This window comes from Pinus tabuliformis, chromosome 9, assembly GCF_031772625.1.
Source record: "Pinus tabuliformis cultivar Carrire ecotype Pingquan chromosome 9, CPIR1, whole genome shotgun sequence".
Lineage (NCBI taxonomy): Eukaryota > Viridiplantae > Streptophyta > Pinopsida > Pinales > Pinaceae > Pinus > Pinus tabuliformis.
Genome location: NC_142307.1, coordinates 674,659,600 through 674,682,336, shown reverse-complemented (window position 1 = coordinate 674,682,336; position 22,737 = coordinate 674,659,600). Strand labels below are relative to the sequence as shown.

Below are 22,737 nucleotides of genomic sequence, written 5' to 3'. Positions count from 1 at the left end.
TAACCTTTATTTCATTACATGTCCATGAAGGATTCTTTAAGCAAGAAAAAGGCATGCTCATGTTTAATATTTAGCCACAGTAACAATTTCTATTTTTATTTAACATGTGACTTCAATTGGAGCTTAAACCTCTTACAATTATGAAGCTACTCTTTCAAATTTGAAGCTAGTATATAGTTGATAAATATGGGGCTAGTGAGTACTCCAGATTTACATAATACATAGATTTAACCTTTATGTCAATACATGTCCATGAAGGATGCCCTAAGAAAAGACATGCTCTTGTTAAACATTTAGCCACAGGTAAAGGTTTCTATTTTTTCAAATGCAACTACGATTGGAGCTTAAGCCTCTTACAATAATGAGGCTATTATAGCAAACCTTGTGAAGAAAGACACAAAGTTAGAAATGCATGCCGAGGTAACTTATCGTTAACTTTGAGGAAATACAAACCTAAATTGTAGATCATCTAAGTGATTGTTGTACATGTTGAAGCATATTACCTGAATGTTTGATAATAAAATATTTTACGAGAAAACTCCTTACTTTGTGAAAGGTGTTGTCTACAAATGAGACAAAAGTATGTGACGATCAAAATAACAAAGTAAGAAACAAGAATTGAACTTAAAATTCTTTTTAAGTTATTGCTAGATTCGTTGTGGCCTCTCTTACTAACACATTGCTACACTGAACGCAGGATGTATATGCCTTCTGCTTGGCCTCTCCCACTTTTCGATGGGCAATGCTAAGTGGGTGTATGTCAATAAAATGTTATATATGCCCATGATGTGCATCTTAGAATTGCTTCTACAACCATTAAAAATCCTCTTCCTCTTCCCTCAATATATTTGCACTTTCGTGAAATATGTTTGATCAAGAAGCATGTAGGAGGCTATTGACAACCAATTATCACAATTTTAATACATCATGCTTAAATCATATGGACATCTTAGAATTGTTTCTGCAACTATAAAAGCTCCTCTCCCTCTTCTCTCAATGAAATTGCACTTTCCGAAAATGGGTTTGATCAAGCAACATGTATGAAGCTATTGTAAACAAGTTATCATGATTCTATTACATCCTTCATGCTTTTGATTTAAGAAGTCCTATTATATTTAATATTTAGCCACAGTAACGGTTCTAGTTTCTTTTTAAATGTGACTAAAATTGGAGCTTAAATCTTTTATAATTATAATGCTATTCTTTCAAATGTTAGGCTATTATATCAAATCTTGTTAAGAAAGATACAAAGTCAAAAGTGCATGCTGAGGTAACTAAAGTTAACTTTGAGCAGATACACACCTAAATCGTAGATCACCCAAGGGATTGCTGTGCATACTGAAGCATATTATGTTTCACCTTCAATGTTTTATGATCAAATATTTGATAAGAAATTCCTTGCACTGAAATTTGTTGTCTACAAATGAGACAACATAATGTGAAGATGAAATAACAAAGTATAATTAAGAAAGAAGAATGGAGCTTAAAATTATTTTTAAGTTATTGCTAGATTGGTTGTAGCCTCTCCTACTAACATATTGTTAGACTGGATGTGGGATGTATATGCCTTCAGATCAGCCTCCTTCCCTTCTTCCATGGGCTATGTTAAGTGGCTGTGTGTATGTGGATAGAATGTCAGATATGCCCATGATGTGCATCTTAGGATTATTTCTACAACTATAAAAACTCCCCCTCTTCCTCTTCTCCCAAAAAACTTGCACTTTCCTAAACGAGGTTTCATCAAGCAGCATATAGGAGGCTATTGAAAACCAATTATTATAATTTCATTACATCTGAATAATCATTGAAAATCATATGTACATCTGATAATCGTTTCTACAACTACAATAGCTCTTCCTCTTCCCTCAAAAAAATTGCACTTTCCTAAAATGGGTTTGATCAAACAGCGTGTAGGAGGCTATTGAAAACCAAATATCATGATTCCATTACATCCTTCATGCTTTGGATTTGAGAAACCCGATTATATTTAGTAGAATACCTTTGTTGTATGGGTTCTTAAACTTCCTTCCAGGAAATGGACGACCTGAAAAACCATGCAAACAATAGAATGTGGTCAAAAGAATGTTCAAACCAAACTGCACGCAACTAAAATATAAAAGTAATGGATAATAACAACGTACCCGACTCAGGAGGAACTTCCTGTTGAAATTCTGGATACTTCTCCCAGTTTACCTTTAAAAAAAAGATACATAGTACACATCAGTATTATCACTGGAAAGAAAGATGGACAGAAAATAGGTTGCAATGTTGGACACGAGGAGAAATCGAAAGGAACAATGATGTGATTACCCACTCATCTGTTGTAACATTTACAATGATGCAATACAAGTGCCAAAACAAAAAAGGTACCTGCCAATGGGCATGCATCAGATGAACAAGAATATGAAATTTCTCCAAAATTCAAAAATTAAATATTTCTTTACCATCAATTAGCAGTCAGGAACGAAAGAAATAACAAACGAGAAGATTAGTGAGGTGTTTATCAGAACATAGCATAAAGCTACAAATTCTCTGGTTAGTTCAGTCTGTAGCCACTTTGCATTACTTATTAATAACCAAGGACACTTTCTATTGATCGTGCCAAGGCCTACTTGCCGGTTTATAGTATACATGCATAATCTTAGAAGCATGTCCACTTAACAAAAATAAATATTTAAATATGGAAGAGTTTAAATTCATGCTATCCCGTATGGAATTTAATTTTGTTGTGTTATGACCTGAAACTACATGGTACAATTACGGGTAATTTTTCTATCATATGAATGCTCCTAAGGTCAGAATGCAGGACAGAGAGATGTGAAACATTGCAGGAAGTTGATGCAATTACAAGTTATGAGCAGTGACTTGAAGGACAATTTTGGGTTTCATCTTAGCCTAGACAAGCTTGTCATTGCAAAATCAGGGCAATGGAAGGCTAATACTTAGTTTGTGTTCACAAGGTCCCACAAACCATTCATTTTCAAAATCATGGTAATTCGCTCCTTTTTCAGGGACTGAAATTAGCAGCCCTATCCAACCTATCTTCATATCGCAAACTACTAGTCGCGCCATCTTCACAAATCGACCATGGCCACAAAAACTAGCTGCAAAATTTAAAAATAATTCTGCTGCCGTAAATAAGAGAAACTCGCTGCTGCAAACCCTAGTGATTTCAGATCTCTCTTAGAGTTATCTAGAACAATGTTACATTTATCATTATCAGAAATTTATCACCGGCATTCCAAAATTTAAATTATCGGCAATATTAGGGAAAATATCAGAAATTATCAGGAAACTTAAAAAAATACAGAAATAATTTTTTTTTCAATATTTTAACTTATAAAACAACATCAACATCAAACAAACTCATTGCTACATAAATATGAAAATAAAATCGATATATAAGATATATAAGATGTCAAGCGATATATCAAATATTGATATTGAAATATGATACTTGTCGTAAGTCATATGTTAAATTTGGCAATTAGGACCAAATTCCACTTTGGGCAGCTCATCTGGTGAAGATAATCATTGCATTAAATTCCTCTTCTCGAAAGGATCAAAATCGACCCAAAGATCACCAAATTTGGATAAGGAAAAATATTTATTTGTTCAAAAGAAGTTCTATAAGTCATAATCTTATCAAGGCGGGAAAAATTGAAAATTTGAAATTTTGAATTTGCCTCCAAAATGTCAAGGTTGGCTTCACCTCCATAAGGACAAATCGTCATGTCAAATTGTATATAAAGGCATCCTCCATCCTCATCTAACACACAAGAGTATGTTTGAGGTATTCAAATTCATATGGAGGACAAAGGAGTGTTATGGCTTGGGTTTTTCTCTTCTGTCACAGGGCCGAGGGTCTCATGAGAGAGCCGTTGTACTTTAAGGGTAATTCAGGGCATCGTTGAAGTCTGTTGTGGAGGATGAATAAGAGCAGAAGGCAGCCACTGTGATTTAGGACAACCGCTGGCCTATATCTAATGTTATATGAAGACCAAGCTTCATAGTCTTGCAGAAAGGAGAGCCGCTGGTCTACCTTAGAGCTTGTATTAGCTCAGTCTAACAGAATTATGTTGCAGACCTTGTTTGAAGGCTGGCCGCCGCTGATGGAGGCATTCTTGACCGAGTGGAAGAAGGCTAGAATAGCTACTTGCATATCAAGCTCAGCCGCAGTCATTAGGAGGGTTCTTGATGCAGTCACAAGTGACCTGTGAGCAGCCCTATTCAGTCTAACCCTCTTCAGTAGCATGTATTCATGCCAGATTGCAGATCCAGATAGATCACTCATTTGTTTAAGGGTTGTGATGTTGGCAAGTCACTATTGACTTTTGAATTGTTGTACTCTATCTCTCTCTCTGCTGAATATTTTGATATAAGATAATAAGAAGAATTGTCAAAGGGTTTTCCCCATCTTGGGGTTTTCCCTGGCTTGAGCCATTTCCTATGTTCTCATGTCTTGACTTGTCCTCTGCATATGTTGTTTATGTTCTTTCTCCAGTTACTATCAATGTGATATGGTTTTTCTAATAGAAAGAAATGAATTTCGGGCTCATGTGGTACATTGAAGTAATTGACCTAAGCAAAGAACATGTTAACCTAAAATTAACATGGAATCAGAGCATAGGTGAGCACAAGCCCAAGTAAGAGAGTGGAAGAAAGAAATCATCTTTTGAAGTTATCTTCTGAGGCCAGGCACAGGATGACTGCTCTTATGAGGATGAGTTTCAGATAAGGCTAACTGAAGGTGCCTATGGTTCGATTTACTCTTTGGAGGGGCAGCTCAAATACCCAGTCAAGGCTATGAGCATATTTCACTGCTGGGCGAGTTTTCCTTTCTTCCTAAGCTACGTATCAGTTGATGGCTTGTGCGTGTGGATTGTGGGGGTGAAGCATTGTTACACGCAGAACATATTACATATGATTAATTCCCTAGAGGCCATGTTCCGTTTGTGTACATTACCACAAGTTTTGGAAGCCATACTAATGTGGACGAAGATCATTCCTGTGTTGAAGAATCTAGGGAAATTAGGTATAGTAGGATTCTTTGTTACTTGATAACAATTTGTGGAGTCTTTTTACTTTTTCTTGTTAGCTTAATCTTTTTCTTCTTATTATTAATGCATGTGAGTGTATTTCATCAAACTGCTACCAAAACATAAGAACAAGAACACAAGATGTTGGCTCTCTGCCAGGGCCAAAACCTCTCTTCTCTTGAGAGGAAAACCCTTGGTAAGTTTTCTCTTATTGAAGCTTCTTTCTTGATCAATGCCAAACCCTAGGCCCTTGACTAGAAGATCTTCCAAGCACAAATCAAGCCCTTCCTTTTCTTTGCACTATGTTCCCTGACACTTTGTCTACCTCCTTCTGGCACTTTATTCCCCGGCACTTCGTCCTTCTTCCGGCACTTTGTTCTTCCTTCTACTGTAAGTAGATCTTCTAGGAGAGATACTTTTACTTAGTGATATCCTTCACCTAAGGATACTCATTCCTTCTCTAGATCATCTGAGTTCTTTCTTGATGTATGGTGGTAGGCTGAGTGTGACAGCACTGTAGCCCTAATCTTTGCACGTGTGAGAGTTCTTGCTGTAGTTATAGGGCTCCCTCTAACTTCGCTTGAGGTCCTTGTCTCTTCACTTGGATAGGAGGCCTAGTAAGCCTAGTTTGAAGCCCAAACAATGATGGATGAGCAACCTTAATGTTGCTGCTGTAGCGACCGCAGTCAGCCCTTTTATTTCTCGCACATGTGGCTGCATCTTACCCTAAAACAGTCCTTCATACTTCAATTATCTTTCCTCCTTCGCTGCTCTAGAGGCTCCCTTAAACTTGACTTTTCCACCCTTTACTTGGCTGCACTTGCTTGCTTATTTCAGAGATGATCTTCGCTATCTTTGGAGGAGTGGACAGCCTCTATATATAGAGGACTGTCCCTCCTTTAGGCCGACTTGCTGCATTGAGGCCGACTTGACTTTTGTTGCTGCAATAGGTGCTTTTAATGGTGCCATTGCTTCTTTTGATGGTGTCTTTGCTAGGAGGAGACTTGACTTTGCTTGGAGGTGTCTTCTTTGACTCTTATACATAAATATACATAATGTAACATGCCCTTAAGGTCTTCAACATAATTCTTTTGACTCTTTGACTTTCCTATAGCACTTTGACATGTGCTAGACCTACTTCAATGAGCAAGAAACTCATTGGCATATATTATAAAACTAATATTTCTTTTCTTGAATAAATACAAATATCAAAAGTACATTTATGAAGACCGAACCTAGTTACATTTCCTTCAACATCCTGTACACTCCAATGCTGTTGTAGCTTCACTGTTGGGACTGTGTGGTTTGATGGTGATACAAGCACCATTATGGAGTGCTGTGTCTGTGTATCAATTTCTGGGCATTATATTTCATAACCAGACTCTAAGATGTTACTTATAGTGGACCACTATAAAACAATTAGGTTCCATCTTTCTAATTCCCCTCACTGTGTGTTCAATTTTTGAGAAACAACTTTTTGTGGGTATTATTGGTCTTCTGGATCAACAGAAATTGCATTGGATATTCTATTGAGTTTGAAGAGATTCGTTGGGATCATTCTCATTGCAGATGATAGACTAAAGCTCTATGGACCGGACTGCCATCTACTACTTATTTTGCCTACCCTGAGGATCTATAATTGCAATGTCTCTCTACCATGCATTTTGGGTATTCTCTACTTTACAATAGTGATTTCGATACTATGTTTTGTCATCCCTGCATTTGACATTATCCCTCAGATCTGATGTATGGCTTCTTCATATCCCCTGTCTGGTTTCTTCAGAATATGTATATATATATATATATTTTGTCACCGTATATGTTGGTGTGGCTTTCTATTCAGGACAGTGGCATCATTGTAATCCCAAACTATAGTATTGATATCCGTACTTCAGCACATTGGCATCTTAGTGAAGCAGTTATCACGATGGTATGGCAACTCAAGGACTTTGTTAAAGGTGTTATCAACTTATCACTGTTTGGTTTAGTCTCTGATTAGTTGTATAGATAAGTTTGGATACTTGTCAAATATATATAGTTAAAGTTCTGAACCAAGTGATGATAGCTATGTTACAGCTCGTTTGACCATGACAGTGTTATGCATAGTCTTGTTCACAAACGAAGTTGTGAACAAGACTGATTCAGATCTTGGATAGCTTGATTCATGAGATTTTGTACTTTGTATCCTTCTGATGAACTATCGATGACAACTCATTGAAGAAGAGCAAGGATCGGGTGCAAGAAGGATCATTTGAAGTCAATTTCTGTTCCTTGCAGATCCTTCTCTCAGTACAATTCTGCTTAGCATATATATCTTCAGTAGACCAACCAATATTGGCATTAACAGTCAGCACCAAAAGAAGAATTCTCTGTTCTCTCTTAAATCAAGTATGGCCTTAAGGAAATTTAAAAGGTTTGAAAGGGCTTATGGGCTTATAGCTTATTTTATTCTTTTAAGGGTTTTGTTGAGCTCATCTGCAGGTGGTTCTCCATATGTCGTAAAGTCTGGACTTTGAAGTAGTCAAGGGTTATACTCCATCTGTAATTTTTCGACCCTCTAAGACAGTTTGAAATTCTTGGTAATGCATCAAGATTAAAAGAGAAGTCTCGACCCTCCACTCACTGTGATTTAACTATGTTTTCAACGCTACAATGGTTAAGCTATGTTTCGATCTCATTTGATTCAGCTTTAGTTTCAGGTTCCTTTTCACTGTATCACAGACATTCCTAATTTATATTCAATCTTGGCCCTCGAGATCATCAACATCATTAGCATCGTATCTGAGCAGTAGAGTTATTTGGCCTACCCTGAGCTAAAGTAAATCTCATATGGATCTTTACAGCTCCCATTATCAACAGGCAACAGTTAAGGGTTCTTGCAATCATCTGAAGACAAAGATTTTGTTTAAAGCAGTGTTGATAATATCGGTATCGGGAAAATATCGGCGAGGGTCCAGAAAATATCTTATCGGCAATATCGGCGAAAATATCGGCAAGCATAAAAAATGCATAATATATTCATTTTTTTTCAGATTTTTAAACATATAAAGCAATAACAACATGAAATAAACACATTGGCACATAAATATGAAGAAAACACTGATATATATGATGTCAAATAGAAATGATACATCAAAGGCGATACCAAATCCTGCTGATCCCTAATAATTGTCCATTCAAAGACTCAAATGTGGAGAACCAATACAAAATAACATCACATATATAAAAGTATCTCATCATCATGAGTTATATGTAGCACAACAAATAAAACTAGCAGCTATCTATCTGAAATCACTGCCCTCTCCCCCTTTTACGGGAAAACATGATGGGCTGTTTGCCAGGCCTGCCCCTAGTAGGAGGAGGCCCTGACCCTGCCTCTGCACCTAATGTCAAATAATGAGTGCTAGGTATGGGGCTATGCTCTCCTATATCTATAGCAGATGGTGTTGATGCTGATGCTCCCGCAGTGTCCTCCTCCTCCTCCTCCTCTGAGTGCTGCTACTCCTCTGACTCCGAGTCCTCCTCTTGCTGCCCTTGCTCTAATGGATCATCTGCCACTGGCTCTAACCATGAAGGTGACTCCTCCAAGAGGGGCTCCTCAGACTCCACCCTCCACGGAGACAATACATCAATATTGTCTAAGCTAAGTCACATGACATGAGACACGGAGGACACGTAAATACGAGTATTCAATACGAAACACAACGACCTGGAAACAAGACACGGGGGACACGTTATATATATATATATATCTATATATATAAAAACTAGCAGCTATCTATCTGAAATCACTGCCCTCTCCCCCTTTTACGGGAAAACATGATGGGCTGTTTGCCAGGCCTGCCCCTAGTAGTAGGAGGCCCTGACCCTGCCTCTGCACCTAATGTCAAATAATGAGTGCTAGGTATGGGGCTATGCTCTCCTATATCTATAGCAGATGGTGTTGATGTTGATGCTCCCGCAGTGTCCTCCTCCTCCTCCTCCTCCTCTGAGTGCTGCTACTCCTCTGACTCCGAGTCCTCCTCTTGCTGCCCCTGCTCTAATGGATCATCTGCCACTGGCTCTAACCATGAAGGTGACTCCTCCAAGAGGGGCTCCTCAGACTCCACCCTCCACGGAGACAATACATCAATATTGTCTAAGCTAAGTCACATGACATGAGACACGGAGGACATGTAAATACGAGTATTCAATACGAAACACAACGACCTGGAAACAAGACACGGGGGACACGTTATATATATATATATACACCAAAATATAGTTTTTTATCCATATTAAATTGCAGGTTGCAGCTTATCTAATCAAATTAAAATATAATTACTTCTCAAAGTGCATAGTTCACTTTAAAAAAATAAATAGAATCAAAATTTACTATTTAGAAATTAGAATGTGATATGCTTGGTCTTGATTCTTGAATATTCAATGTTCATTGTTCATATACAACTTACAAGCACATAAGAAAATAACTAAAGTCTAATCCTATTGATTTCCTTTGCCCCTCTTGCGAGAAAATGCTACAGCTTTCCCTTTCCCTCTAGATGTAGATGTTGGTGCTGGTGGAGTTGGCAGTGGAGTTTGCTATGCTCTAGAAGCTGAAGAACTAGAAGTAGGAGCTATAGGAGGTAGACCACGTCCTCTACTAGTGGCAGGGGTAGCCCGGGCAGGTGGTGTCACCTGGAAACATTACAATCTCCCAATCCTGAAATCCTAAAAAACTGATCAGTCTGCTGCATTTTGAATAAAATCTAAAATTCTACTTTCTCCATATGAAATCCAATGAGGCTGGAACCACTCTCAAACATCTTGAGTCATTTCTTGGTAATGTTAAAAATTTAAGTAAAAGGATGAAAATGAAGATTAAAGAGAATGTCACTTTTACTTTAAGAATTTAACATTACCATGAATAGCATATCAATACTAGGGCCTAGAATGCTCAAACCCTCCTTGGCAACAACCACATAGCTCTCCCCTTCCTTCTCCAGCAATCAGAAATGAAAATGATATGAAAAAAAACCAAAATCGGATTTTTATAGGCTGTGCAGAAATTTTTTACAGTCATCGGGCGATATTTTCGATTGTCGCGCGATATTTTCCGAAATATCGGCGATATTTCGGAAATCGGCGCGATATTTTCAAAAACCGAAAATATCGCGATATTTTGTCAGCAATATATCGGCTCGCCGAAAATATCGCGATATTTCCGAATATCGCCGAGATATCGGCGATATTATCAACACTGGTTTAAAGCACATTCTGCCAGGACAATGATTCTCTAAACAAATGAGACAGTGACAATTTTTGTAATAAAGGAAGTGGCCTTCTAAAATTCTGACCTATGATTGAACTTGGTTGTGATCCTACATTGATTCTCCTGACATTAATCTTGTAGCACGAAGCATGATTGACATGACATCCTGGTGAAGACTGCAAATCATTAATTTCTATGATCTTGCAGCTGCAAGTGGAAACAAGAAGCAGCAAAGAACAACAATTCTAGGCCAAAATTCAACCTCTCAAGGATCTGTCAGTAAAGGAAATTGCAGCACCTTTGATAAGAAGTACACCTCACCTAAAGCCTTCAATCCTGAAGATCATCTAGAAGAAGTGCATAGCACTCTGACCAGTTCTCTATCTATCCTTATGAAAATCAGAGGCAAGTATACAAGCACAATAAGAAAAAGAACCTGATATCTTGATTGCATTAAATCAGGATTTTGTGAAGAATGGTTCTTCAAATATGAATGCCCAATGAGAAAGCCTTCTTCCCATCATGAATTAGGTAATTTGATGCAATGAAGGATGAGACAACTAGGACTATGATGACTCAGACCTTTTATGAAGTTGTTGCCTCATCTGACTTAAAGAAAGGCTTAAGAGGGAGCCATAAAATCTTCGATGACTGTTCTTATCCGATGATTTCTGATGAAAGGCATGTCTTGATAACTGAATTTGATATAAGGTGCATAATTCCAGTACATGGACAATAGGATTAAAAGCAGGTTGCATATAGCTCAATGCTTATGTTTTAAGTAAGCTTACCTTTCAAACATTCAGAGGGAGATGTGATGTTATAATATGATGTCTGATGACTCTTGTTACTTAAGAAGCAGTATGATTGGCTGACTTTGCTGCATAGATGAATAACAGGGTGCCAATAGCTTGATGGATATGCTCCGAACAAGCATTCTTTTCCGATGTTCAGAGGAAGATATGATCTGACAGATAATGATCCTCTCATATAAGAGGAAGTTGATATCTTCCTTTAAAAAAAGGGTGGAAGTCATCAAAAGATCTATTTTTTGATTCAGTACATTAGAGAGCCACCAAGCTTCATCATTATTGATTGAGTGAGCAGATCTCTATTATCTTGGTAAGATCAAGATTATCTTCCTTTAGAAAGAGGCTGGGAGTCGTGGATAGACCCTATCCCTACCGTGTATTGAGTTCTGGAAGACTTGGGGTACTTATTGAGATATGAGCAACCATAGGGTGAGTGGTTTACCATCCCCTCTTGGTGCGCCATGTACAAGGTGAGTGGTTCACCTTCCCCTGTGATATCCCATGGTGGTTGACAGGTGTGTAGGGTGAGTGGTTCACCTTCCCCTACGATTGTTTGTAGGTTCCCCTTCCCCTACTGTTGATGACATATGCATAGGATGAGTGGTTCACCTTCTCCTATGGCATATGAGTAGGATGAGTGGTTCAACTTCCCTTGTGGATATCCCAGTGAGAAATGCATATAGGCATTTGTTGACATGTCAGTGGGATGTGGTTCATCCTTTCCCCACATGTAGGATGCTTATTCCCTACGATTTGTGGTTGACATGTCGGTGGGATGTGGTTCATCCTTTCCCCACGTGTAGGATCCTTCCTACGATTGATTGTTGTGATGTGTGATTGTAGGATGCGATTCATCCTTTACCTACGTGTGATGTATGATTGTAGGATGTGGTTCATCCTTTCCCTACGTGTGATTGTGATGTGTGATTGTAGGATGTGGTTCGTCCTTTCCCTACGTGTAGTTGTGAGCAGGTTGTGATACATTCTCTCCCTGCTATTGATTCAATATCATCCTACCCATGTAGTCCGAGACACATGGGAAGTACCTCTCATCTACCCAATGAGTTGGTAAAAGTGGTTAAGGACCATAGAACTATTGATGGACGCATCGGGTACTGTCGTACTCCCTATGACTAGGATGCATGGAGTTATTCAACTTGATCTGGGATCAAGTTGAATTGAGGTTTTACCTCTGGACTGACTTTTGTCAGAAGTGAGTGATAAGGTCGTATGACTCACTCTCAATCGATTCTTCTTCATTATCTATATCAGTATTCAGCAGAGTTGAGACGAGATGCAGAGATGATTCATGATGACAGGATGTCCTGATGATGAATGGATTGGCAGGTGGAATTCTCCCTAGTTGAGAGGTTGTGTTAAATTTGGCAACTAGGGCCAAAGTCCACTTTGGGCAGCTCATCTGGTGAAGATAATCATTGCATTAAATTCCTCTTCTCGAGAGGATAAAAATTGACCCAAAGATCACCAAAATTGGATAAGGAAAAATATTTATTTGTTCAAAAGAAGTTCTATAAGTCATAATCTTATCAAGGCAGGAAAAACTGAAAATTTAAAATTTTGAGTTTGCCTCCAAAATATCAAGGTCGGCTTCACCTCCATAAGGACGAATCGTCATGTCAAATTGTATATAAAGGCATCCTCCATCCTCATCTAACACACAAGAGTATGTCTGAGGTATTTGAATTCATATGGAGGACAAAGGAGTGTTCTGGCTTGGGTTTTTCTCTTTTGTCACAGGACCGAGGGTCTCATAAGAGAGTCGTTGTACTTTAAGGGTAATTTTGGGCATCGTTGAAGTCTATTGTGGAGGATGAATAAGAGAAGAAGGCAGCCACTGTGATTTAGGACAACCGTTGGCCTATATCTAATGTTATATGAAGACCGAGCTTCATACTCTTGTAGAAAGGAGAGTCGCTGGTCTACCTTAGGGCTTGTATTAGCTCAGTTTAACAGAATTATGTTGCAGACCTTGTTTGAAGGTTGGTCGCCGCTGATGGAGGCATTCTTGACCAAGTGGAAGAAGGCTAGAATAGCTCCTTGCATATCAAGCTCAGCCGCAGTCATTAGGAGGGTTCTTGATGCAGTTACCAGTGATCTGTGAGCAGCCCTAATCAGTCTAACCCTCTTCAGTAGCATGTATACAGTTCATGCCAGATTGCAGATCCAGATAGATCACTCATTTGTTTAAGGGTTGTGATGCTGGCAAGTCACTATTGACTTTTGAATCTTTGTACTCTATCTCTCTCCTTGCTGAATATTTTGATATAAGATAATAAGAAGAATTGTCAAAGGGTTTTCCCCATCTTGGGGTTTTCCCTGGCTTGAGCCATTTCCTGTGTTCTCATGTCTTGACTTGTCCTCTGCATATGTTGTTTATGTTCTTTCTCCAGTTACTATCAATGTGATATGGTTTTTCTAATAGAAAGAAATGAAATTTGGGCTCATGTGGTACATTGAAGTAATTGACCTAAGCAAAGAACATTTTAACCTAAATTAACATCATTAGATCTAATAGAATGATACAAAATCATATCAAAAAAAAAAATGTATCTCATTAGATGAATCATGGCAATGAAAATAACAAATTTCCCCTTGTTTGCTTAATGGAAAATGGTCACATCATCCTCAATAATGTTATCACAACTGGATCAAAACATTGGTCAACCAAAAAATACATAGAATATTCAAATTTTGAAAAGAACATATAATTCATGTGCATCCATATGAATCCAAATTATTATACACAAATATCAAAAAATTCCGTGTATAGCAAGGATGCATATAACCAAAATATCACTAAGTGCAATCCATCTCAAAATCAAAATAGATCAATAGAGACTGAGAGGCACTAAATAGTAAATGGCCTCTGAAATCCAAAGAAAATCATGCCACAACAAATAACTACATAACATCAAATCATTGCCTATTTTGGGATCCTACTCATCAAGATCACCCACAAATTAAAATAAGATACAAAAAGATTAACATCCTAATCAATGATTCTGCTTGTGAAGTATACATTGTTACTAGAGTCATGAAGAAGGAGCTCAACAGTCAATGCCACCAACATTGAGGTACAGAGAAGGCTTGCTGATCTCAATTAAATGTTAGTTTCATGCCCGCATGTAGAAATGTTGCAATCTCACCAATCTTGAAATCCTAAAAATTGTTAATTCTGCTGGATTTTGAGTGGGATCTAAAATTCTACTTTCTCCATGTGAAATCCAATGAGGTTGAAACCACTCTCAAACATCCCGAGTCAATTAATGGTAATATTAAAAATTTAAGTAAAAGGATGAAAATATTACCATTAACTACTAGGGTATGTATCTCATGAGATAAATCTTGGAAAATGAAAACAATAGATTTCCCCTTGTTTGCTTGATGGAAATAGGTAGAGTGTCCTCACAGCTCAATCTCATAACTACTTTAAAAAATTAGGGTTAAAAGAAAAAAAATGCCAATGATTTGTAGTTGATAGAGACGAGGATAATTTCGAAATTATCACAATAATTACCTAAATTATTATCACAATAAAATGAAAACAGGGAAATTATCACGATAATTTAAGGCGATAATATCGCAATAATTTCAATATTATCATGATATGTGCAACACTGATCTAGAAAGCTCTGATGTCATGTTAAATCTCCTAATACTAGTCCAGAATTATTTTCTCATGGCAATTATTTATTCCCAACAATTTATTTAATTAACAAAACAAATCCCGAATTACTGAAAAATAAAATCACTAATAATTTAACATCTAGAAATATATGCATCGGAAATAAATCAGAGAGATCAATCACACATTGCAATAGAAATAATTCACCCACAACAATTCTTTGTCATTTATTAATCTGGAAAATTAGGGTTTCAACCCACAAAGAATTTACAAAGAAAAATATAGTGATTGGAACCTGCAACTCGGCCCCACTAGAATAAATCGGCCCACCAGCAAATCGTCCTTTGCGCCTAGCTCTCACTCGGCCTCTGCACACTCACAACTCCGCCCTGGCAAGTAGACCTCCCTAGCAACTATGCCTCCTCACTTCAACAATTTGACCTCTCCATTTCCCAACAAAACAACCTCCTAGAAACACCCCAAAATTATCCATGTATTCTTCTTCCTTCTCCTCAGTCGAACTAAGCCTCATGCTCCAAAGAATTCGCTCTCTCCTTCTTGAGAAAATCGCTTTCCCAAAAATGTTGTAGCTGCCCCTCTTTCCTGTGTTCTTGTATCTTCACCTCTTCACTAGGCTTCTTTTATAATCTTCATTAAGGCCAAATCTCTAACCCTAACCCCCCTTCTAGAAGATCTTGGGGATCAATGATCGAGATTATTTCTAAGTCACTTAAATAATTAAATTATTTATTCTTATAAAGTGACTTAATAGTCCACGATAATTAATTGATTTTAATTATTATACTTCTCCTAAATTAGACTTAGGAAAGAAGACATAAATTGCTTACCCCACCAAGCAAGCACCTAAAGGGAAATAAATCATCTTCCACATGCTAAGACACCAAGCCTCTGCAAAAGACCTTTTGAAGCTACCACAAGCTTCAACAATGATCCCAAGGGATCAAGGGTTTGAAACTTACAAGAGGTAGAAGAAGGAAAAGGAGAATCTCGACGTAGAACTAGAGGAAGAAGAAGGAAGAATGGGGGACCACAAGGATCAACCCTGGGAAAGCCTTAGGCATGCCCTAAATGATTTAGCGAAAGGATAGTAATAGATAGCTAAAGGACAGCATGAGATGGCCCAAGAGATAGCTAGAGGATAGCATGAGATGACCCAAGTTATGAAAAACATAACTTAGTCCATGGTCAGTGTTCATGGGAATTAGCCCAACAATGGAGTAGAAGGTTCACACAAAAACTATAGCTTGCTTGGAGGAAATGGCAATCATCATGTTGAGGCTAGTAATTCATCCAATCTAGTTCCCCCCACCAGCAAACACAGCTACATCAAGGCCACTATTGCCCAAATTCTTGGAGGAACTAGTAGATAACTAGCAAAGGCGAGATGAAAGTTTCTTCGACTATGTGACAGGGATATGACGCATTGGGGGCAAATTCCACACACAAATGGCACTCTAGGATTACTGCACCATCAAGCATAAAAATAAATCAAGGGATCATAAGAAATGGTGGATGAACAGTGATGCATGTCCCTAAAAAGGTAAGAAAGATAAATATCCCAACCTTCAGTGGGACTTCTAGTGGCACAACTAGAGCATGGGTACGGAAGTTGGATACATATTTCCAGCTTAACCCCATGAGGTAATCAAAGGCAATCCATTATGCCACACTGCATTTGGAGGGAAAAGCACATGAATGGTGGGATCATGGGTTGTCCACACTTGGGCATGCCAACATCACCTCGTATTTGGAGTTTACTAAAAAACTGATCCAAAGACTTGACAAAAAAAATTGGAGCTACATTTCAGGGATCTAGCACAACTTAAGCAAATGGGGAGCTTAGACAACTACATCATGGAGTTCAAGAGATTAGCAGTAATGGTTATGGATATAGGATTGATTGGTGATGTTATTTTTGGAGGGGCTAAGTGATCCATTGTATGGCTAGGTGAAGGCTTTTAAGCCTAGTGTGCTTCAGGACACTATTGCCAGAGATAGGGATATTGAAGATGTAGTTCCCAAGATGGCATAGGCCAAATTTATTCCCCCACAAAAGAATAAGGAGAAGAATCCTTGGTAGGGGAAGAATCAGATGGAAGAAACAAAGGAGTTAAGAAGAAAAAAGCTTTGCTATAGCTACAAAGAACCTTGGGTCCTGTGACATGTGAAAATTCCTTGAGTGCAATTAACTGGAAATTTATCTCCTAATTGTTTAGCAGTTTATTTGTTATTACAGAAATATCAATAAACACACAATTGCAATCTTCACCAAAAATAAAATACGTTGTGGAAAATAAACTGGAAGTTGAGAAAATAATGCACGCACACAATAAAATTGACACCAATATATTTGGACTAACATCCTCGGAAAAACCTTGAAGGGAAAATCGATGCAATAGATGAGGGTTTATTCTTATTACTATGCAGTAGTAAAATCTGAGTATAAAAATCTAGATGCCCAACTGGCTATCCTCAACAAATAATCTGGCCAAAAATATAATGGAGAAATTATCTCCCTTCTGTAACAATTCAACCTCCCTCTGGCCTGCTCGTTCTCTCTCCCCGACAACTCGACCTGCCTAGAACTCTCACGACCTAGCCTACACAGTTCGTACAACCTCTGGAATTGCTCCAACTAGGTCATCTAACCTTCTACTATTGGAAGAATTCACACTACCTTCCAGAATGACTTTTCGACCTCTGCCAGTTGATCCAACCTCTTCCTGGCAATTTGTCCTCCTAAACTGCTAATTTGCACTTCCTGAACGACTTTCTCTGCAGAATATTTCGACTTCTCTTCTGCTCGCTCTCTGACACTGGAATAATCCTCTGGAACTATCTGTTGTTGCTCCCTCAATCATTGATGCTCTCCATCTCAGGCTCAAACTCTTCTTCCTGCTAAATCGTTGCAACTGTATAGCTCGATCTGCCAAGGAACTCGCTCTCTCTGTGTATCTCCAACCCCATCCACCTACTCTTATAATCTCTCGTTGGAGCACCAACGACCATGATTAAATCATTATTAACGACTAAGATCTCAAACTCGATCCATGTGAGTTTCTAGAGCTTTCTCAATTAATTGTTGTTAATTAATCAATTTTCATAAGTTAGCCTTAGGCATTTTTTAATTATTGATCAATTAACTTAATTGAATGATCTCTAGGTGTTTTCTCTAGAAAAAATTCTGGTTTTTGGAGATCTTGTGTTCCTTCGCCTCTCTAACACAAATCGAGACTTAGGACAGATGTTCGATGCTACCAAAAACTAACATTCCCTCTTAGCGAGGAAGGTGTTCTCTGTCTTCTCCACTCCATTACTATACTCATCGACCTGATGAATATTCGGAAGTTTGTAGTTGGACCACCTCACACTGCTGATGTTTGACACCTGTGATACAACTAACTCTCATTGTCCATAAACATTGTGCATACTTTGATTCATCTTCTAACCTTGTAGCTGAACCACATTGCATTTGTGTTGCTTTTGACACTACACTGTGCCTCCTTGCACTGCTGCCAACACTACTTGCATTGCATCTGATCTCATGCTTATGCAACCACTGCAACTGAGAACTAATGTACAAATTAGCGATGTCCCTGCACTAGCTCTACAATTGTCTCCTGAGTCTCTGGTTGCAACTAGTCTCTCCACTGCCTACTAAGTAATTGGTTGTGCTCATCTATCTCTGCTCCCCTCTAGTAACTGAGTGCAACTAGTCTCTGCACTGTCTCAAGATCTGATAACACCTACCGACATTGATCCTCTTGCTATTGAATATTGTGGGCCCCTGTAGCCAAGGTAATGATCCAAGAGGAAATATGTGTCTGATGTTGTCCTCTTTGGATCCTGCCCAATCCTGCAACTTTGAAGCATCACACTCCTCCATCTTGAGGTATAGCCGTTATCAATGCAAGCTCCTCCAACCTGGAGGTTAATTCATCTAGCTCTGTCAAAGTTGTTGTCTGTTGCTCCCTCTTCTTGTCCTTCTTCTTCTTGGGACACTAGGTGTTGTCGTGGCCAAACTCACCATACCTTAAGAACTTGATCTTCGACAGATCCTCCTCCCTCTTCTCTCCTCCCTTTGAGCCTTGTCCCTGACTGGGACCTTTCTTCGCCTTCCCTTTGGATGCAAGGGCTATGTTCTCCTCATCTTTCTCAACCTTCGGCCCTTTCCTACTACTGCTAGCAATAAACTGGACAAGACTAAGTCTTAGCTTTTCATGTGTGAAATCACTCCATAGGCATTCCCAATCAGGAATTTTGTCTCGTCCAGTGATTCCCTAAACAAATGTTGCCCACTCTCTGGTAAACCCATTTAGTGTTATTCGCACAAGTTCACTGTCCTTTGGTTTCTCACCTATTGTTGCTAGCTCATCACAGACGTCTCAAATTCTAGTGAGATAAGGAGTCATGCCTTCACCCTTCAATATTTTTGTGATCCTACGCTTCTCCTTGAGAATCATTTCACGATTCTTTGATGGATCCTAGTATAGCTTCACGACGGCATCCCATATTTCCTTTGTTGTTGCCTTTTCTGCAATATGTAGAACGATATGATCCTGAACCCCATCTAGGATCATCCTCTTAGCCTTGGCCATTTCTTTCTTGTAGGTTGCCTATTGTTGAGGATTTGTCGATACGGTAATAGCACTCTCTGCAAACTCCTTTAGTCCATACTCATCCAACAAGAAAGTCATCCTAACCTTCCATATGCCAAAGTTACAAGCTCCGTCAAGTCTATCCTGATCTTCGAGCCTTGTTGCGGCTATTTCTACGAAACTCAAAAAATGGGAAAATGAACCAGGAAGCTCCCTCTCTTTCCTGCAACCCTGCTACTGCTACATTGTAATGTCCCAAAATAGGAAATACAATGAATATCAAAAACATGCACTAAGTTACAGCAAGGAATTTCACACATGTGAATCAGTGAACCATAGAATAGTAGCCACAAATCTAAGCCATTTTATTGATTTTCAAGCTGGTAAATGAATACAATGGAGTGAAATGATAGAACCTAGGCTTTCTTCTGCAAACATGCAATACCCACGTGAAAAACAAGTGAAATCTCCAGCTAAACTAGCCCAATTTGCCCAAACGCACTACCCAGAAATTTTTGTTGTTGTTGTTGTTGCCGGAGGCAAACTATGATATTACCCTTCAAAATGGCTCCAAAAGTTCTCAAAAATTAGGGAGAGGCTCCTCACACCCAAACCAACAAAACCCAAAAATATTTTGAGCTAATTCCACTTGACCTGGAATGCCCAAAATAGTGCAAAATTCCTAGCCATAAGTTCTGCACCCAACCAGAAATTCATTGCTACAAAAACGGCTCAAATTCCCTTCTCTAGCCGCTGGAAATAACACTGCAAAATCTCTCCAAAAATAGGAACAATATCCAACCCAACTCCAGCTCAGAATACCACTCCAAACCCCTGCTTTGAATGATGCTCAAAAAGCCCTGCGCGGGCCTTTGGAGAGCGAAATTTGGTCCTCTAAATGGCAATGTTCTCATCCCGGAAAATCACAAGGAAGAAACTCGTCATCCACTAGGAAAATTCTCTGCAATTTCTCCAGCCCGAATTCCACCAAATCCCTGACCTCGTAAGCTCCACGAATTTTGCTTTTACATCCTCCTCGAATTAGCACTGGTTGAATAATCTTTGCAAATCGACCCTCGAAATGCCAAATCCTCTTCTAGAGTGACACTCGAAGTTCACTAAACAAGAGATGGAATTACCACTTGAAAATTCCTTGTGCTGAACAACATTGATTGACTTGGCTAAGCAGCTCAAGCAAACTCTCTAGTTTTAAAAGTGAAATACCAAAAGAATGCAAAAATGAGGCTCTTCTCTTCCTTTTATAATTGTTGCTCACCCCTTCCTTGTGGGCTCCACCAATTCGACCTCCTTCTCATTCCCCTTCCTTGTGGTTCGATTTTCCTAAGGGAGTTTGATTTCCATTCCTGGGTAGTCCCCATAACCCATTACCACTTTAATTTTTCTTTTTTCCTAAGTTGAGCCTTACTTTTTCCTCCAAAAATTAAATTGAGCCTCCACAACCCACTTTTCCTAAGTTTATATGCCAAAAATATTTATTAATCACCAAAATTGGAAAATTGGAAATTCCCTTAGCAAAATTATTAATTGGGGACATGACAGTCCTCCCCTCCCAAATGTTGTTTGTCCTCAAGCAACTATAATGTTGGATGTTGTAGAATTTGCTCTCCCTCCCAAGTGGCATCCTCATCTCTTAGATCCTTCCATCTGACAAGGTACTCTCTAATAGTCTTGTTCCTGAGCCTTCTCTACCTCTCTTAGAAGATAGCCTCAAGTATCAAAATCAAGTGTCCCTCATCGTCCAAGGGTGGCATCTCCATAGTAGCTATAACTTGTTGTCCCAAGGCCTTTTGTAGGCAAGACACATGGAACACATTATGCACCTTGCTTCTTGGTGGAAGCTCTAGCTCAAAGGCCACCTCTCCAACTCGTTGGATCACCCTTTTACTGCCTATATGGCTGGAGACGCAAGAAAACTAAGTCTCCAACCTCAAAATGTCTCTCCACACAGTGCTTGTATGCATACATCTTATGTTGGTTTTGCATTATCTGTAAGTTATCCTTGAGAGCCCTTAGGATCTCTTGACTCTCCTGTATCCAATCCTTTGCCCCAATGGCTCGGTTGTCTCCAAAAATCATGTCAGCAAAAGATAATGCATCACAACCATAAAGAGCACGGAAAGGTGACATACTGATAGACATATGGTGAGTGGTGTTGTAGTAGTACTCTCCCAAATGAAGCCACTTCACCCATGCACACTGCTTCCTAGTCACATAGTTCCACAAATACCCCTCAAGCCATTTGTTCACAATCTTTGTTTGCACATCTGTCTAGGGGTGGTAGCTAGTGCTAGGAGTGAGCTCAGTGCCCACCAATATGAATAACTCCTGCCAAATTACCCCAATAAATCTGTTGTCTCAATCGCAGATGATGATCTGAAGAAGACCATGCAACTTGATTACCTCCCTGAAAAAGAGCTCAGCTACATGATAATCTAATGATCTGGAGGGAATGACAAAGAAATGAGCAGACTTGGTCAATCGGTCCACCACCACATATATACAACCACACCCCTGCACAACTGGAAGGCCGGTAATGAAATCCATAGAGATGCTCTCCCACTTCCTCTCTGAAATTGGAAGGGGCTGAAGTAAACCAATTGGATGTGTATGCTCCCCCTTGATCCTTTGACAAACATCAAACTCTCGAACATGCCTTAGAACATCCTCCTTGAGGCCTCTCCAAGTAAAATCCTCCCTGATGGTCCGATAGGTTTTGAAAAACCCCTGATGTGAATCATGAGTCGCCTATAGGATCTTCTCCCACAATTGTGAGCCTAGCACCAAATAGATCCTATCCTTGTAATAAATCACCTCATCCATCACTCTATAGCGGTCATCCCCTGCAGTACCATCCAAGATCTCACATGCAAGTTGATCCTTGGAGTACTCCACCAATAATTGCGCCTTCTAGTCTCGAGTGATGTCCATCAGTGAGAGTGTAGTGAGCCTCCTCAATAGAGCATCAGCTACAATATTTTGCTTGCCCTTGACATACTCTATCTCAAAATCATAGGCCTGAATCTTATTGAGCCACTTATGTTGCCTCTCCTAAATCTCCCTTTGCTCCAAAAAGAATCGAAGACTTTTGTGATCAGTGTTCACCTTAAACTTGTTACCCACCAAGTACTGCCGAAATTTGGCCAACGCATGCATTATGGCCAACAACTCCTTATCATAGATGGAATAAAATCTCTCATGAGGTTGTAACTTCTGGCTCTCAAATGCAATCGAGTGGCCTCCCTGCATCAAAACTGCTCCAACTCCCTCTCCATATGCATCGCATTCTAAGACAAAGCATTGTGAAAAATCGGGTAAGGCCAAAACTGGACAATTGCTCATCACCCTCTTG

The 22,737-nt window shown here is 39.1% G+C and overlaps 1 protein-coding gene across 10 annotated transcripts in view; it reads right to left on the bottom strand.

Annotated features, from left to right (window-relative positions):
• Positions 1–1,735: 1,735 nt before the first annotated feature.
• LOC149150458 (uncharacterized) overlaps positions 1,736–22,737 on the bottom strand; it is a 405,388-nt gene continuing 384,386 nt past the window's right edge. For 6 of the 10 annotated variants that reach the window (XM_089440913.1, XM_089440910.1, XM_089440912.1 and 3 more), the window contains 3 exons: positions 2,311–2,370; positions 2,142–2,193; positions 1,736–2,044 (listed from right to left, as the gene is read on the bottom strand). In XM_089440913.1, the coding sequence (XP_089297039.1) occupies positions 1,956–2,044; positions 2,142–2,193; positions 2,311–2,370 (201 nt within the window). In that variant the 3' untranslated portion in view covers positions 1,736–1,955. The remainder of the gene's footprint in view (positions 2,045–2,141; positions 2,194–2,310; positions 2,371–22,737) is intronic. The other 4 variants (XM_089440915.1, XM_089440919.1, XM_089440911.1 and 1 more) reach the window with 2 other exon arrangements.